At 39.8% G+C, this 19,495-nt stretch overlaps 1 protein-coding gene across 2 annotated transcripts; it reads right to left on the bottom strand.

The window, feature by feature from the left end:
* Window positions 1-157: 157 nt before the first annotated feature.
* Window positions 158-13,076, bottom strand: LOC119056095 (guanylate-binding protein 5). 2 transcript variants are annotated; one of them, XM_037154417.2, is made up of 11 exons: window positions 12,814-13,076; window positions 12,035-12,228; window positions 11,389-11,516; window positions 8,300-8,409; window positions 7,839-8,035; window positions 7,248-7,490; window positions 5,610-5,890; window positions 4,262-4,474; window positions 3,417-3,519; window positions 2,722-2,903; window positions 158-1,300 (listed from the first exon to the last, which is right to left on the bottom strand). In XM_037154417.2, exons 2-11 carry the CDS (start codon window positions 12,222-12,224, stop codon window positions 1,190-1,192), a joined length of 1,758 nt encoding a protein of 585 aa, XP_037010312.2. In that variant the 5' UTR covers window positions 12,225-12,228; window positions 12,814-13,076; the 3' UTR covers window positions 158-1,189. The 2 variants fall into 2 exon arrangements, with proteins under 2 accessions (XP_037010312.2, XP_037010313.2); XM_037154418.2 differs by lacking the exon at window positions 12,814-13,076 and having other exon boundaries at window positions 159-1,300; window positions 11,926-12,128.
* Between the last annotated feature and the right edge of the window lie 6,419 nt (window positions 13,077-19,495).

Consider the following 19,495-nt stretch of genomic DNA (forward strand, 5'->3'; position numbering starts at 1 on the left):
GTAATGTTTCAATAAAGCTTATTTTATTGGAGCTAAAACACGAAACAAATAAAAATATAAGAAAATATGCTTTATTTTTAGTCTTAGAATAATTCTTAATCTCCTTACAGAAATTCAGAAGGTTTCCCCATTGACTTTTAACAATTGGAGAAAATAAAAACAAAGTCATAGAGTTATTTAAATGTTTATGGTTATTTATTGTTAAAAATGTACATATATATATATATACCATTTTATAGTTTTAAATAAAAATCAGTAGGCTTTCATATATGAGTGCAAAGAATTAAGATCATTTAACTTTGGCAATATAAGCAAGTATAAAATAAACTGAACCCATCAGATATTTTGGCACTTTATCTGGCATTCCTTATACCATTTATCTATAAGCTCTAAAGGTCTACAAAGACACAACACAGAATTATTAAGTCCAGTATAAATTGCTCCATGATATCAAACGTCCTATTTAGGTTACACCCTTGATGAGGATAACATAAAGGAAGGGCTTCTTTAGCCCTTCAGCCTAGGACACAGTTTCCGTACTGATATCCCTTCCATCTTCTGGAGCATGTTGTCCACATCAGCATAGGTTATTTGCTTACAGTTTGGATCTCCCTAAGCAATCCCTCAGCTGACTATGATCGGTAGTGACATCACTGCCCACAGACTGAGCAGCTTCCTCCCGGTGGAGAACCATACGTTGTTTCCGCTAAGAAGTGAGGTTGTCTTACCACGGATAACCCTCAGATGGCATCCAGCATATGATGATGTGGCGGGAGCGACGCCCACCTAAGCTCAAGACCTTGGTCAAGTCCCATTTGACTTAGCCTATTGTGAATCACACCCCCTAGGTAACTTTCGATTTCACCTGAGAAAATTAGAGGGGTGGCGTTGGGGTGCAAGAGAAAGTTTTAACTGAGAGAACCACCCCAATATCTCTATCTAACAAATGTAGTGATCAGATACATCCCTTATTATACAATTCATAACCTTTTAAAGGAAGTAACCATCATTTAAACTATTGAAATGTGTATTTTACCAATTCTTAGCACCATAACTTTACAGAAATATAAAAGTTTGACATAATTATTATAAAATTGATTCAAATGGGAATTGCCCCAAGTTTTACAGTGTCTTGTTTCCTTCTGTCCTCAGTGGTGGTAAACATGAAAAGAAGTTCTGACGTTTAGCATTAGAGTAAGATACAGTCTGGTGAGTTGGCATTGTACTGTTGCTGCTGGACCTGGTTCTGAAGTTGTCTCATTTCGGCCTCGACTCTCTCTTTCTGCTTTGCAGTCTCTTCCTAAAGAGCGATAAATAAAACCACAGAGCTTAACGAAAAGTAATATCCACATTATTGGGGTAGGGAGAGGACAAGCCCAAATCATTGATTTTTCCTTACTTTTTTAAGTTCTCAGTAAAAAAAGGACAGTTCCTAAATTCTACTTTCTGTTTATACCAATTCGACTTCTCCTCCCTGGTTTCCCACCTGAGTAATTCTCCCACATCTGTTTCTCTGGCTGCAGAAACCACCATCTCTCACTTCGTGAAGTGCCAGTGCCTCCAGCATTGCTTTCAGAGGTGCCTTCCCCTTCCTCTTTGGGGAGTCTGAGGCACATCTTGACTTCAGTTTTCATTTATACATAGACGAATGTCAGGTCTAGTTCTCTGAGGGGAGCCTGATATAACAACTGGGTGTCTAGGCGCCATCCACGGTCAGAAGAGGAGTCTGAGCTTTACATCAGGGAATACGTTTCAGGTCTCCATAGTTGTGGGGAAGACAGGAGATCAAGAACCTCAGGTTGACCCCACTGCCCTTCAGTGTAGTAGGGCTATAATCACAAAATGTCTTGGAGCATCACCTGGCAAACTAGGGTCTACAGGTAGACTGGTCACCCTGGGGGGACAGTTGAGGTGCACTGTGTCTCAAAAGGGTGCTCGCATAAGAATTTCATACTAGGTTCGCAGAAATAAAAGCTCTATAGCTCTCGCTCACTAGAACAGCAGTTTTGAGAACTTGCTAGGCTATGTGATACTGGCATTTAGTTGTTTCTTTGGAACCAAATGTTTTTAATCAGTAAAATGGAGACATAATGCTTCTGCCCAACGATGAACAGATTAGATGAGGGGATGTATGTAAAGTACTTTGTACAGGACTTGGGAAATAGGAACAACCGCTTACTGAGTGATGATAATAAAGGAATGTATGAAACAAACTCTGCAAGTTAAAAGTATTCAGAACCAGTGACAATCAAGGTGAAGGCAGGGGCGTAGACACAGTAAGATGAAATTAATTGAACAAGTTAATCTATGACCAAAGGAAAAGATGGCTTATAGCAATTAACAACATAGCAAAAAAAGGACTAATTACTGTGGGATAGATACATCCTTGGATTTTATTTAACAAAGTATAGTGCTTATTCTGTGCTCAGCACCAATCTAAACACAAGTATTGAATCATTTAGTTATTAAATACACTATAAAATAAGTACCATTTCTACCTCCATTTTCCACAATTGGAAACTAAGGCATAGAGAGCACAGATAACTCGCCCAAACCCTGTGATTAGAGTTGGTATTGTTACCCAGCTTGTCTGACTCCAGAGTCCTTGACTTGAGCCAGAATAGTATGCTGCCTCTCCCTATTTGTCACTGCTTCATGTTCTTATCAATACAGAGAAGGGGGATATGGTTAAAATTCTGAGATGAAATAACGGATGAATACCTGGAGTTTCCTTTCGAAAGCCCTCTTTTCCTCCTCCAGACGGCGGGCTCTTTCCATCTCCATTTGTCTCACTTGCTCCTGATACTGTCTCTCTCTCTGCTCCCTCATTCGCTGCTCCTCCCTTCGAATCATCTCCAACCTTTGTGCTTCAGCCTCTGCAGCCCTTGCTCTCAAACGTGCTTCTGAGAAAGAAGAAAATGACAAACCCCTCTAGGATTAAAGAGCCCCTTCCTTCAGTCTCCTGCTCTTTTTTTCTTAATTTTTTAAATTTAATTATTGTTCAAGTACAGTTTCTGTCCTTTACTCCCATCCCACCCCACCCCCCAGTGCTCCCCACCTCCCTCCCATTTCCACCCTCCTTAGCTGTTGTCCACGCGTCCTTTATACTAGTTCCTGTAAATCAGTCCTCTTTTTCCCCTGAAATTCCCTCCCCTCCCCCTCTGGTCACTGCTCTTATTTGCTATTGTTGCTGCTGCTGCTGCTTCTGCTGCTGCTGCTGCTGCTGCAGAGAGAAAATTCCCTTGGGCTATTTTTCCTTCACAGCTAACAGTACACACCCTACTCAGATATAGTTTAAGGAGCTAAAAATCATCTTTGCTGTTCTTGTTCTAGTTTAATGATCCCAGGTAAACCAGGCCAAATTAATCTAAAATGTGTGGAAAGTTCTATCTGGTATCTCTTTTTTTTCTTCTCACCTTCCATTTCCTTTGCCCTGGCTGTGAGAGCCTTGTCTGTTTGCAGAATGGCATCGCTCATAGACTTCTTGGACTGTAAATATTTTTGCAGAGTTTCTTCAGCCTAGGAACCCCAAAATCATGCAGTTAGAAGTGAGTCGTAAACCTTTTTATTTATTTTTCTCCCCAGCATCTTTCCTTCCATTAAGTGCTTAGCCTGCACTTAATGGAACTGTCAGTCAAGACTCTTCTGTCATAAGGGTGGGCACAAACTCTGGGCTGGCCAATCAGAGCACCCAAGGCCACTTGATACTAAGAATTTTGGTGCAAGTGAGGAAATGCTAAGTTTCAGTGTTTTAAAGACTGATGCGGAGGCTGTGGAGAACGCTCTCTCTCCTTTCAGACTGAGGAAAAAAGATCTGGGTAAGCACAGAGTTGTCGGTGCCATCTTTGCTGCGGTGCCTGAGAACGCAACCAGTAGTGAGGAAAGCAGAACGGAAAACTAAATGGAAGTTGGAAAGGAAAAAAAAGAAGAGGAAAATTGATGACATTGTTTAAATTCCTCAGTGCAGCTGTAGTTGTAACTAAATTTAAACATTTCAATCAAGCTAGGGAATTACACGTTTGTTTGTTTGTTTTTTAAGTTAGTTTCAATGATTGGAATTGTGGCTTATGTAATCAGAAAAGTCCCTATGTTTCAATGAATGTTGACAGTTGCAGTAAAAGTCTGGTGATTATGGTGATAGTTCAGTTTAATTCCCCAGCTATCATTAAAGCATAAATACTTTTTTCTTCTCTTCACTGGATTTTGAAAGCGACCCCCTCCCCCGCCCTCAGTACAATTAATACATGAAACCAGGGATTACCTGTATTCCTTTCCTGGGCTCCTGATAGTACTTTGCCTTCAGCTCTTCTGTCTTCTGCATAAAGAGACAATGCCCCCCTGGTTTTGAATAAATCCCCTGCTTCACATCTTTTTCTAGAGAGCCAAAAATGTTCTGAAGTAAAGCTGAGCAATGGTCTGATGAGGCCTCCAAGTTCTGTTTACAAAAGTCATCCTGTTTTGCTTGCAGCAGGGTCTGCAAAGGGACAAAGGCCAATGAAAAGATGTTAGCAACACTTCAGTATTTCTAGAAATGATTCTCAGAATTTCCATATTTTTTCTAGAAACTAGAGAACTACAGCAAGACTATATTCTTCCTACCAAACCTATAAAAGTTAATCATACAGTATAGAAAAAAAAAAGAGTTTTGTATTTCAAATCACCTAAAACCCCTTTCTCTCTCTTTTCTGCTTTAGATGTGATCTTCAGATTATAGATCTCTAACCTCATGATCTCATTTTAAATGCAACCTACTCCTTTACAATCATTCCTTATTTCAGTATTTCATAGGCCTCAGATTCCCAATCAGGAGTTGAAGTCAAATAATTGGCTAAAATGATATGAGCATATACTATTAAACCTGGAGACGTGACCTTTTAGTAGATCCATCTGGCAATTCTGTATACTTGATTAACATAAAAGGGGAAGTTAATTTATACCTATAAATTAAACTTATACTTTATAAGTACAATTTTTAAAGCAATGAAATTAATTTTAAAAAGTAGTACCATATGATCTTACCTACAAGTGGAACCTGATAAACAAAACAAACGTGCAAGCAAAATAGAGCCAGAGACATTGGAATTAAGAACAAACTGACAGGAACCAGAGGGGAGGTGGGAGGGGGTAATGACGGGGGAGGGAGAAGGGTCGTCAAGGAACATGTATAGAGGACACATGGACAAAGACAATTGGTGGGTAGGATCAAGGGTGGGAGGTGGGGATGGCTGGGGTGGGGGGGCAGTGGTAGGGGGAAAATGAAGACAACTGTACTTGAACAACAATGAAACATTTAAAAAGAATATAAAATTAAAAATTAAAAAAAAGTGAATACAACATATCAAAAAAAATTAGTCTATGGGTATCACTTGTAAGGCAAGTTGCGTGTGTGTGAAAGTATCAGAATCTACAGGCCCCAGAATAATTATGTTTATTTGTTTGTTTGTCTTCAGAGTAACAATGATATTTTGGTTACATTAGTGGTAAGTCATTATTTTCCAGGCTAGCAAGAATTGCTTTTCTTAATTAAGTCTCCATTTTGCATTTCATAGCAATACATTTTACCTTGTAATACCCATGGTCTAGAGCAAAAAAGAAAAAAAAAGAATTACCCCTAATTCCTTCTGGAATTTCTGGTCCACATCCTTGAAGGAATTGTTCATGAAGACTTCGATGGCCTCTTTCTCAGTGGCCCTGTGCAGGTCCAGCAGCTCCTGGAGGGTTTCCGTGGGCAGCTGCACCTTCTGGGCCATTTGCTGGTCATAGTGGGCAATGGCCTTTTGCACTGCGGCTGAGTTCTTGATTTGGGCCAAGGCCAGCACTGAGTTCCCCATGCAGGGCAGATTCCTGCTGCTGATGGCATTGACGTAGGTCAGCACCAGGCTTTCTAGTCCTTCACAGGGGAAAGAGAGTGTTGCATTATTTGCAGAGAAAGAGGGTATGCTCCAAACTGGGTAGTTCTGAGAATGTTAATTTAACAATGCATTGCCTGAGTTTTTTAGTATTCTGCATAGTATTCAAGTGGTCCAAATAAGTTTTTTCCCCCCAGGAAAATTGTGTGACCAAGAACCAAATCTTTCTTCCTTTGGGAAAAGAAAGGAGAAATCTCAGGATGTATGTGATCATCCCCATGTCATCCTTTTTCTATTGAGAAATGAGAAAATAGTTAAAGTTATGCACAAAGTTAACTTTAACTTCAATAGTTAGTTATTCACTGATTAGACTGCTACAAGCCTTTTGCCTGTTTACTCTTTCTTACCCTCTTCCCCAGGTTTCATTTCCCTTTAGAATTCCCTTTTCCCTTCCACCTCAGTTTGTAAAGCTGATATGAGTGTTAGCTGAAAAAACACAAATGTGAGCAGATCAGACCAGGTTGGCTTTTCTCTTTGCTGCAACTTTCTTGTTTGTCTTCTTGACCTTTGCATACTTTTGTTTGCATTTACTATCCCTCTAAAGAAATAATTTTCAGCCTTTTTCAACTCAGAGCACACATAACCTAATTACTAAAATTCTGTGGCACATGAAAAATAGATTATACTCTTTGCCAATCTGACAAAAAAATAGGTGTAATTTTGATCCATTCACACTGGATGGCTATGTGTTGGCTGTTGTCATTTCTTTATTATTTGACAATCTAAGGAAAAACAGGTCAGTGCCTCTGACTAAATAGTCAATATTGCAAGCTTTAAAAATTCTTGAGGCACACCAATTGGAAATTGTTGCTGTAGAGTATAGCAATCATTTATAGAGTTCTGAGACATAGAGTCTTTTAAAAAAAAACTGGACCAAGATGTTTTGGGCCTCTGTTTGTTTAATGTTTATATCAGGTAAATTCCATTTCTATAGAGAATGTATACATTCTCCTAATTTTGTGCAGAGAATGTGTACATTCTTCTAATTTTGTGCCTAGCAAAGGCTTTGACACGTAAGTATCCTCTGTATTTGTGGAACAAATGTTGCCAACTCATGTGGATTACTCAAGTCCAACAGTAGACCACTTGTGAATAGAAATCTTTAACTTGACCTTTTCTTCAGATTATATTCCTATTTTATTCTACTTTAGAGACATTACTAAAATAATCCCCAGAAATGTTTTTGGTACCACCTGGAACTTAATAAATGTCATTTACATAATTTTATTGGTAGTAACTGACTATGCATTTTCAACATTGACAGTGAAAGAAGAAACTTTCAACAGTGCCCCCTTTCTTTATGTTTAGTTGAAGGAAAATCCTCAGAAAGGTACCCACCAGGCCCGTTGGCCTTGATGCCTCCCAAAAGAGTTTTCGTTTTGGAATGGTGAAAGATGTAGTAACAGAAATCTGCCACTTGTTGCACAAAATCAGGATCCAGTTCATCATCGTGTAGTGTCTCAAGCTGGGCAAGCTTCTTCCGGTGAGTAGGCGAGTCAAAGATGAAGCATTTCTTTATTGGAAAGAATTTCTGTATACAACAACGGGGCAAATTGAAATTTTGATGATTTTGATGAGTGTCTGTGGAAGGAAAATAGTATTTATTTGCTATAGGAATAGCATTCATTACAATTGATTTCCCATGAATAAGTTTTCCTTCCACCTGATGTTATTTATTTCAACATCTCTCTACAAATCCCAAGCAAAAAGTTAAAAGGTAACCCATGAGGGAAAGGAAAAACTAAAGGAATCTGTTACAAGAACAGGGAGTAATGCAATTTAATATTCAAGCTATTAGTTTACTTTAATTACATAGTTGGCAGTTTAGCCAGCTGAGCAAATATAGGAAACTATAAATGGAGCCACCTATACTTGGAGATATTCTTGTATTACTTTGCTCTCTCTTTACAAAACTGAAGGCCCTGTTACCTGGCTTCAGCTTCAGGGAATTCTCCAGGTACTCATCTGCTGTGATGTGTTGTCCATCTGCTTCCAAAGATAGGTAGAAATCTCTCAGAGTCCACACTAAGTCTGGATAGAAGCTCACCAAGTCAGCTGCATCTTCAACTCTATCAAGATCGGCTGAGGACGGTGCCCTCAGCAGATTCGACAGTTCTGTTACAACACTGAGATACAATTCAGGAATATCTGTGAAAATAGGCCTGTAGCTAAACCTGTATTAAACACCATACATCTCTACACTATTGTGTTCTCTTTGGGTTAAAGCCAATTCCTCATTTTGTTGGTAAATATAAGGGCTCATTTCCTTGTACTTCTAGTGTTTACCACATTGTTTATTTTTGTTTTTGGTTCAAAGGACTCATAAATGCAGCTGGTGGATAGAAGGGTTCTCTCTGGCTTTGGTGCCATCCTGGATCATAAAAGGATACTGCAATAGGTCGATAGCCGTCTGGTCAATTTTGTTCATGGTATTGTAAACAAAGGTACTACTCAATAGTATCGCCAGTGCAAAGATCTGAGTATCGTTGCTCTTGTCACCCTAGAAGTCAGAACAAATTGAAGTCATGTCTCATGGCATTCCCAGATGAGCAATCATTAAAAATAAGCCCCTGATGTACAATGTTAAATGAGACAAACAAAAATAATTGTAAGAAATCTAAATTAAAAAAATAATAATAAATAAATTTTAATAGAATAGTTCTGTCATTAGCATTGATAATTTTTATGGAACACATACTATTAACTCATCAGTCCCTCTTATAACTAGTCAGGTATTTGCAAAGTTACTGCAGTAAACAGAGCAGTTTACATGATCTTATCTAGTACTCAAAACAATGTTGTGAGGACTTCTGCCCAAGATGGAGGCCTACATAGACACACTGTGCCTCCTCACACAACCAGAAGGACAACAACGAATTTAAAAATAAAAAACAACCAGAACTGACAGAAAATCGAACTGTATTGAAGTCCAACAACAAAGGAGTAAAGAAGAAACATTCATCGAGACTGGTAGGAGGGGTGGAGATGGGTAGCCAGGCGGAGAGAACTCTTGGCAAGGCAGTGTCTGGCAGGCTGGGCGGTCCCACACTGGTGTGCAGATAAATAGGGAGGAACAACTAGGAAGCAAGACAAACTGCGCAACCCAGGGTTAAAGTGCGGGGAAGTAGAGCCTCGAAACCTCTGACTGACAACACCTGCGTGTGTTACTCGGCGGGAGAAACTCCCAACCTCACAGGAGAGTTCATTGCAGAGACCCACTGCATCCTAGAACATATCAAACCCACCCACCTGGAATCAGCACCAGAAGGGCCCAATTTGATTATGGGTATCAGAGGAAGTGACTGAAAGCCTGCGGAAAGCTGAACTAGTGCCACTGTTCCCTCTTGGACCCCTCCCCCACATACAGTGCTACAACCTCCAACCTGAGTTGCCCCACCTGGTGAATATCTAAGGCTCTGTCCCTTACTACATAACAGGCAAGCCAAGACAAAAAAGAGTAATGGCCTAAATGAAAGAACAAATCAAAGCTCCAGAAAAAAATAGAACTAAGTGACGAAGAGATAGCTAACCTATTAGATGCACAGTTCAAAACAATGGTCATCAGGATGCTCACGGAATTAGTTGAGTATGGTTGTAAAGTAGAGAAAAAAGTGAAGGCTATGAAAAGTGAAATAAAGGAAAATATACAGGGAACCAACAGCAAAGGGAAAGAAACTGGGATTCAAATCAACAGTTTGGACCAGAAGGAAGAAATAGATAGTCAACAAGAACAGAATGAAGAAACAAGAATTCAAAATAATGAGGAGAGGCTTAGAAACCTGTGGGACAATTTTAAACATTTAAACATCCGAATCATAGGGGTCCCAGAAGGAGAAGAGGAAGAGGAAGAAACTGAAAACTTATTCGAACAAATAATAAAGGAGAACTTCCCCAATCTGGCCAAGAAAATAGACTTCCAGGAAATCCAGGAGGCTCTGAGAGTCCCAAAGAAGTTGGACCCAAGAAGGAACACACCAAGGCATATCATCATTAAGTTACCCAAGATTAAAGACAAGGAGAGAATCTTAAAAGCAACAAGAGATAAGGAGACAGTTACCTACAAAGGAGTTCCCATAAGACTGTCAGCTGATTTCTCCAAAGAAACCTTGCAGTCAAGAAGGGGCTGTAAAGAAGTATTCAAAGTCATGAAAAGCAAGGACCTACATTCAAGATTGCTCTATCCAGCAAAGCTATCATTTAGAATGGAAGGGAGATACAGTGCTTCCCAGATAAGGTCAAGTTAAAGGAGTTCATCATCCCTAAGCCCTTATTATATGAAATGTTAAAGAGATTTATTTAAGAAAAAGAAGATCAAATATATGAACAATAAAGTGACAAAAAAGTCACAACTATCAACAACCAAACCTAAAAAAACCAAACGCAAAACCAAAGGCAAACTAAACAAACAACTAAAAGAGGAACAGAATCACAGGAATGAAGATCATGTGGAGGATTATCAGCTGGAGGTGGGGAGGGAGAGAAAGGAAGAAAAGGTCACAGGGAATAAGAAGCATAAATGTTAGGTACAGAATAGACAGGGGAAGGTTAAGAATAGTATAGGACATGTAGAACTGAAAGAACTTACATGTACTACCCATAGACATGAACTAAAGGGGGGGAATGAAGGTGGGCAGGATGGAGGGGAATAAAGGGGGGAAATAGGACAACTGTAATAGCATAACCAATGAAATACATTTAAAAAAATAATGCTCTGATATAGATTTATTACTATTCAATGTTACAGATGAGGAAACAAAGGCACAAACCGAGGTTGAACATATTGGATTTATGGTAAATCAAAAGCAAAACAAGAACTAAACAACAGGGGAAGTTCAGAACAAAGATCCGGTCCCGTGCTAGAGCTAGCGTACACCAGCCCACAGGAGCTGACTGTGTACATCAACTTCAAACCCTGAGTTTGGCAACTTCCCTCTGGGAGCTTGGAATAAGCTATGAAGGGAGCACTTAGAAAACTGGCAAGTGCCACAAGTCAAGGCTTTCCCCCTTCCCAACCCGCAGCAGGCTGGTTATTAAACACCAGCACAGGGGTGGGAAAAGCTCATGTATCTTCAAACGATGAGATGGATAATACCAAAGAGAAAAATCAAAGATTTAGGGAGACTTACCTTTATTTGTCAATGTGAGAGAGCTACAAGTGCCAGAGCCCCTATTGAACTCAAATTTCTCAGAGCCCAGAGCTAATCACTATTCTCTGCAGGATCAGACTTGTGACAGTGATTTTATTTACCCCATCTTTTTGCATTTTGATTAACTGCCTAGTTCCACATTAGTGTAGTCTCCCCAACATGACTTTGACTCCTAAATATATTTTGCCCACTTCAGGTCACCAAACTTTGACTATTAAACATAGAAAGGTGGAAAAAGATACACTCTGGTCAAGTGGAAGTACAAACAAATCTCTGTGTAAAGGATATTAAGAAATGAGAAGGTTAACCAGAAAAGAACCTTTGTTCCTTACCTTCTCTACATCTTCGAGTCCCTCAGTGTCAAGCAGAACGAGGGTGTGGTCTGCCTTCTCAGGATGAGGCACACACCACATCCAGATTCCCTTGGTGTGAGACTGCACTGTGGATCCAATAGAGAAGCCTGCAGGGGAAGTGGAGAGGTTGTAATAGATGAGGGGACCTGGAAGTTGGAGTCATTCTTAACAATTGAGCCAGGGTTTAAGGAAAGCAAGATGTGTACCTGGAAAAAAGTATAACCAGCATTGATCTCAACTACAGTAGAAAGATGGCAAAATAATACTATCCCACAGGTTGGCAACTTGATAGATTATTTTTACAAGAATATTATGCTAGTAAAATTTTCATAGTTTATAATTATATATATATGTTATTTTATTGATGTCTTACCCCCTATGATTAGAAATTATTTTGCTTTTCCCAATGATATACTAAGTTAAAAACAACAACAACAACAAAGGTGACGTTTCAGGAACAGACCTCTGCCTTTTATATCCCAGAAGATAATTAGCCAGCTGTCGCCCAAACATTACCTTTTAATACTCTTCCCCATCTCTAACTTTCTCTCTTCATATCTCCAGAGTCATGCTGGGTATGGGATGAACAGAAGGGACTCAGCAGAGCTTTGCAGCTGTCACTCACCCTTGCTCTTCCCAGCCAGCTTGTTCATCAGGTAGGATTTGCCTGTGCGGTAGAGACCCACAATGGCCACCACGACAAGAGGCTGGGTAATGGCAGACAGGATCTTCAAAGCTTCTGGATTAACTGCTAGTTTCCCGTTAGTGTTCTCAATGAGGCACACTGGGCCTGGCATGTGAGTCTCTGAGGCCATGTGTCTGCAAGAGAATACACGGGATAAACTAGAACTTCTAGTCTTGAAGCAGAAAAAGACTTTGCTTCCTGAACCTGGGACATACTGCTCTCCAGCATGGCCTAAGTTTCTGAAGAAATTATTTTTAAAAGGAAGGAAGGAAGGAAGAAATAGCCCTGCAACTGGTTATCTGTATGGCATTGCATTTCACTCAAGACTCTGAGCCTGTTTTTGAAATACTGGAAATAAATAAGAAATGTCTATTTATATCAGCAGAACCACTCGCTTAAAAGAGAGAGAGAGAGAAATTGAGCAAGCTGTAGGAATAGAAAAAAAAAAGTGTAAAGAAGGAAACTGGCATGAAATGTCTTTTAAAGGGTTCTGAAGTGCTGGTGGTTGGGTTAGCCCCTAACAGATGCTCGTGTCTAACTGAGCAGTAAGCAAGTGGAGCTGGCTCATAATGAATTCTGCTCCCTAACAGTACCACAATTTAGTTTTCAATTAAGTCTGATGTTCCATATCAGGCTGAGCTGCATCCTATCCTGGATAGAAAGTTTTTAAAACATCCTGACCCTTTAAAACATCTCCCCCACGGCGGCTCCAACCTTACCTTAACTATAAAGTCAACAGCAGATGTCTTTTAGAACAAAGCTGCCTCCAGGAGAACGTTGTTAAAGTTCTAACTCTGTCCTTCAGTTTATCTGTGTTGGTTCCTGATAAACAGCTTCCCCACCAAATCCTGGGGATTTCTTTTTTTTTTTTTTATACCCTCTGCCTCTTACACACAGAAGTAGCAGAGGGTTTGAATATGAAATACAAACCGAAAGTGAAAGGGGTTTTAAAAACATCACTACAGCAAACTGAAATACCATGAGGCAAGCTCATGAGGTAGGCAGTTCTATAAACAATGTCCTGGGTGTTGGCTGGTAGATGTAATTGCCCTAATTTCTCGGAAACTGCATAATGTTAGTAAAAGATAGTTTACATTTCCTTTTCTATTTCAAACTGTCCTCCAGGCCAGCACGGAAATTGTGTTACGAAACCCAAGTTTATGTGCCAATGCTTTGAAGTCAAAATTCCAAATGTCAGAGTTTGGAGTAAGGAAAGATTTATTCATCAAAAAGGCGCTGAGATGATGGGAGATTTAATGGTGCCTCAAATCCAGCTTGCTTAAGGATTAAGGGTTTTTAAGGCATTATGGGGAAGTGGTATGCAGATGTGTGGGGGGGCTAGTTTTAATTTGAGGACCTTGGAACCTTGCCATTTTTGGTAAAAGTATCAACACTGGATATTCCTGGACAATGGACCCTTGGCTTTTGAAAGTGCTTTGGAATTTAACTTCCAGTTGTGTCCTGTTGGGAGCTGTCCTGCCTGGTTTCAGGGACTGTAGCCTTTTGTCCCACTGCTAGAGCTGAGTGAAAGGTCTTGGGGACACGAGCCACTAGGAGACAGAACATTATTACCTCCTGGCAGGAGTGCAGCGCCTGCCTCCCTCACTTCCCCCTGCTTGGCAGATGCTGAGGCAAATGACAGGTTAGCCAATGACAGGTAAGATTCCTCAAAGGAGGAGGGACAACCTACGACAAGCACTGTCATGAAGGGCCATCAGGGAAGGACTTAGGGGTCTTCAGAGAAGGGGCAGAAAGACTCTCACCCCTTGGCTTTGTCATAGCTGAGTCCTCAGTCTTTCTGCAAAAGTCTCCTAGTCTCTTGGCTGTTTTGCTCTCCCTGCCTGACTCAGCCTGAGAACTATGCTAAGAGGCAGCTGCAAACTTGTACTGGAACAGAGAGCTCTGGGGGGGGGGAATCTGACCAGAGAAAGAATATACATTGTTTCCCTAGAGGTTTGCTCTACCCTGTTGCTATGAAACAGACACTTGACCTAAAGCCCACCATGACTAGAGACAACCCCTGTGTTTCTCTAATTATTATCTGTAAATGATGTCAGTAGCATTTTGAGCACTGGGTGATGAGCTTTATGTGCATACTATGTATCTCTGTGAGAGCTGAACTCAATAAAAACGCAGGGAAGAAGCTGCTCAAGACCTTTCTCCTTTGAGGAACTGATTACCTTTCCTTCCCAAGCAAGTCATGTGTTGGGCATTTTTATTTCTCATCCATGATGACCGGGGGAATTCTGTGGGTGGCGCCCCCCATCAGTGTCTTGGTCCTTTGGTTCCATGCATGTGGAGACTTTGGTTCTGGGTGCAGCTGGAGGTCAAAGTTCTTTCCTCTGCACATGCTTTGGCTGCATCACTTGTAGTGTTGGTCTCTTGTCTTTGAAAAGCAACTCCATATCTCACCAAACAGGATAGGACCATCTTGAGCTGGTTCTGTGTTTACAGTTGTCTCCCATTGATCCCCTCAGAGAATCTGACTGAATTCTTCTCTATGCCCCACAGGCTGTCTGTTTCTGGGACAGGCCATTTCTGTGGGTCGAAAACCAGTACCCCATGTCCATCTGCCCCGTTCTATACAATTCTTCAGTGACTGCCATGGGGAGCAGAGAATATCCATGTCATCTTGTCTCCACACAAGATGTGTGACTCCATATCAGTTCCCTTAATAAACTCTTGATGTAATAATGCTGGAGTGGTCAGCCTCTTTCTTGGTCTTTTGGCCTTGGAGAAATTTTACAAGTCTCTGTGTTTATTTATGCTTTTGTGGTCAGCTCCAAAAAATTGCTTGAACTAATGTCTAGGAGTTTACTGCTTGTGTTTTCTTCTAGGAATTTTAGTTTCCAGTCTTTTAATCAAGTCTGAATTCCTTCTGAGTTGATTTTGTGTGTGGTGTAAGACGGTGGTCCAGTTCCATGCTTCTGCATGTGGCTGCCTAGCTGTCCCAACACTGTTTGTTGTATGTTTTGGGCTCCTTTGTCATAGCTTAATTGACTTTACATGTATGTGTTTATTTCTGGGCTCTCTAATCTGTTACGTTGATCTACATGTCTGTTTTCAATGCCAGTAGCATGTTTTGATTACTGTGCTTCACACCTTGTCCTTCAAGCTGAACGAGTCACCGTTTATTCCTTCAAGTTTCCCCCTTCCAAGACCATCACATCCCAACTTCCCTACATCATTTGTGTTAGTCCTATATTCATGTAACTTGTACATGAAAATATTCTACAATGTTTGGTGTTGGCTCTGTTTGTCTGACAGAATCCATACTGATACTCCAACAGTGAATATGGATAAAATTCTAATGAAAGATATTTCTAACATTTTGAAATCATTCACTGCCCTATGTCCTTACATATTCACAGAGCATGAGAGCATTGGACAAAAACATATAAGTAATTTATTAGAATATCATGTCTATAAAGCCATGGTTATAACAACATTTACTTAAATCATTTTTATTTTCTATAAGAGCAAAACTCTAGAGTAAGGACTTTGCATATACTTTAATCCTGAATAGATAGTTTATACATATGTATAAAGTACTAAAAAGATAAATAAGCAAAATATTAATAAAACAGCATAAACAATAGTATATGATTACAAATTTGTGTCAGGAAAACTTTCCCAGTATGAGCATATATTTAATTAACAACATATATTTATTTATTTTTTAGAGTTAATCAAAAGTTATTGATTTTAATTTTTTATTTTTAAAGTTATCCATTTTTAATGACTGTGTTGAGCTTGATATGTGATAAACCTTTTGTATGTATTACCTCAATTAACCCTCACAAATCATCTTAAATTGGGTATTAATGTACCTATTGAAAAGATGGGGTAAGTCAGAGAACTAAAGCTGTCGAGTGGCAGTTCATTTACTTAAATGGTAAACCAGCAGCCTTCTCTAGTGGTGGTTGCATATTTATCTCCACTTTCTTAATCCAACAGAACCGGAAGTGAGGTAGCTTAGTTGCCCTTCTTGCTCCTAATTATTACTTCCAGAGCATGTGCCCTTCTTATGTACCCACCTCCCAGCACCAACCCCACCATAAAAAAACACAAAACGACCACAAAACTCGTGATGTGTCATTGAAGCATGTTTCATTAGATCATAACATTCATGACTTCCTCATATTCCAGGGGTCCTGGGTATCCGGGCTCTTTTATTCCCTGAAGATTTTAGCACCTCATTCCTCCCCATTTCATCACTACTCTTGCTAATCTTGGAATTTTTAGCATCCAGTAGACAACCATCTACTTTCTCATGTTCAATGTCTTGAAAATCATTTCACCGCAACATGGACATTTTTTACTGGTAACTAAGCCTCTTCCATAATGTTAGTTTCAAGCACCTCACACCTTCAGCCCCTTGCCAGACCTCATCCATGATGAAACATCAAATAGTTTGGAGTCAATTCTCCATCCATCTTTATCTTCAATATTTGACAAAGATAATCACCTTTTTTTCTGAAGCATTTAATTTTTTGTGGCTGCTTCTCTGTCATACATTCTGGTGTTTGTTTTATTTTTATCTCATTGGCAAAGGATTTTTTCAGTTTCTGATTCTATATTCTCTGTACTTCTTAATTTTTCAATATCATAGCTTCTCAGTTCTTGAGATTATTTTTTCTTAACCCACTCTCCAGTTTAGTGGCTGTAGTGAATATATGAAAATAATGTCCAAACAAGTCTTTTCAGCTCCATCTTCACTCCTGAGCTTCAATCTTTTAAACTCAATTTCTTGTTTGACATCTTCATCTCTGTGTCTAATACCTCAAGCTTAACATATCCATACTAAAAGTCTTGATTGCCCTCTTCTGTAATCCAAAATCGAATCCTCTCACAGTCTTCCCTATATCAGTAAATAACAACTCCTTTAACCTCTCCTGATTTCTTGTTTTCTCTCCAGCCCCAAATTCAATCCCATGGCAAACCATGTCAGCTCTAAATCTGAAGTACATTTAGGGTCAGACAAATGTCACCATTTCCAGTCCAAGTGCATAGTACCACTCGTCTGGAATTCCAGACTTCTAACTTGAGTTGTGTTTACTCCTGCCATCCTAAACTATACTCTAGGCTTAGCAACTCTCACTATTAAAAATTAAGTGAAAAATCATATAAAATATACTTTGATTATAGTTTTATAGTAGATAATTTTCAAAAAGTAGATATATTCTTGTAAATCATGTAAATCAAGGAATAGCTTTTCACAAATACTCCGAGAAGCTTAGTCATAGCACCTTGCAATACTGACCCCCTCCCTTCTTCCACAAGGAAACTGTGGTAGACAGGTTTTGACATGGCTCCCAATGATCCAGGTGTCATTAAACTCTCTGGTATTTACAGTGTGGGAGAATTCTGTCCCACAGAGCTCTCCTGGCCACCGCAGATGAGAATAAGACTGCCAAGACATGAGCTGCTTGGGGAGAAAAGGCTGACTAATCTCTCAGAGGAGAAGAGCCCCAATGTCCCTTCTCCTGAGGCTTTTATTGAGTTCAGTAGGCACAGGGGTATACAGATTGAAGAGCAGGCAAAGCTCATCAATCAATCCCCAGAGGCTATAGTTAATAGAAAACAGATATTATCTATAGATAACAATTGAGGAAACACAGAGATCTGCCTCAGGTCAGAGTCTGCTGGACAGAAAGATGCCAGATGGCTGCAAGTAGGGAGGGCAAGACCATCCTGTGCTTTGAACCTAAACATCTGCATCTGGTATACATTAACCCAGAGATATTCTTAGCAGGACAAGCTTTAGAGGATATAATGCATTCTTTAGGCCTGATTCCCTATGGGAACCTCCTGTGCAGGTATCAGGTCCTACTTCCTGCATTTCCTGGCTTTCCAGGGAAACTTACTGGCCCTTTTCAGGGCCTGCTCTTTGCAGGGCTGCAGTCCCTGATACCAAGCCAGGCAGTTCCTCACATTACACGTTTGTGCAACTCTCTCCCTTGTAAAAAACTATGGGAAAAGTTATGAGACCTCATATTCATGAAAGACTGATATATCTCTCTCTCTCATCTTGGTCACATTGATGAAGAAGGTTGTTATGGTAGAAAACCTCACACAGCAAGGAACTGAAGTTGCTTTCCAGACAACATCAAGTAAGGAATTGAAGGCTTTAGTCTAACAATCTATGACACATTAAATTCTGCCAACAACCGTGAGAGGGAGATTGGGGAGTGGACCCTTCCCTAGACACGGCTTGAGATGACCGCTGCCCAGATCGGCCCTTTGCAGCCTGAAGAGACCCTGAAGCAGAGGACCCAGAGAAACCACCCCTGGCTTCCCTCTTTTTCTTGTGCTTATTTGAGACTCTTATTTTTTAATAGGTTGTTTGTCTTATTTGTTTCTTGATATAAAGATTGCTTTATTCTGAATGTGAGCTTTGTTTGTAAATTCTTAATTTTAATGTAAATTAATCAATTCTTTGTTGATGTGCTTTGCCCTGTTTCCCACTTGGATCACATGAAAATAATATCTTGGATACTCACTAAATTTTTTTCATATCTTGATCTACAACCCACCTGGAATTAACTTTTATTTATTGACCTCTTTATGGTTTATTTATTTTTAATTACAGTTGATACACAATATTTTATTAGTGTCAGGTATACAGCACAGTGATTAGACATTTGTATACCACACAAATTGATCTCCCTAATAAGTCTAGTAACATCTGAACACCATATGTAGTTATTACAATATTATTGATAACTTTTACATCCTCATGACTACTTTTTTTTTTTTAAAGATTTTATTTATTTATCTTTAGAGGGGAAAGGAAGGAGAGAGGAAGAGAACTGGCCTGCAACCCAGGCCACCCACAACCTCAGTGCTTTCTATATCAAACTCACAAGCCTTCCCTCCCCAACAAGAGACTGATCTTTTGTCCATCCTTTTTTAAAAGTGGTAAGTTGGGTTGAAGATTACAGTTAACACTATATATAGCCTAAAGGTCTTCCAGCTCTTCTCAACTGGCTGTGACTGTAAATATCATAAAATACTCTTCTGCTGTCATAAACCATTTTGCCTCCCTCTCCAACTGATCACACACACACACACACACACACACACAAAAGTAGGTGGAAGTAGAGAACATCAAGATACCTGCAGGAGACTGCACCACTGACTTTCACAGGTATCATACCACAGAAGTTCACACCGTAAACCCAGGGAGTCAGAACAGATCAATTTAAGAAGCTGAGACTAACAAGAAGAGTCTCACAAACAATGGGAAGACAAAGAAACAATCCCCAAATGAAATGAAAGGAGAAAGCCTCAGAAAGAATGCTAGATGAAATAGAGGCAAGTCAACTATCAGATATTGAATTCAGAGCAACGGTTATCAGGAAGTTCAAAGAGCTCACAATGAGCTACCAGAAACTACTG

The sequence above is a fragment of the Artibeus jamaicensis genome, unplaced genomic scaffold, assembly GCF_021234435.1.
Source record: "Artibeus jamaicensis isolate MK-2021 breed Jamaican fruit bat unplaced genomic scaffold, CSHL_Jam_final scaffold_1019, whole genome shotgun sequence".
NCBI lineage: Eukaryota > Metazoa > Chordata > Mammalia > Chiroptera > Phyllostomidae > Artibeus > Artibeus jamaicensis.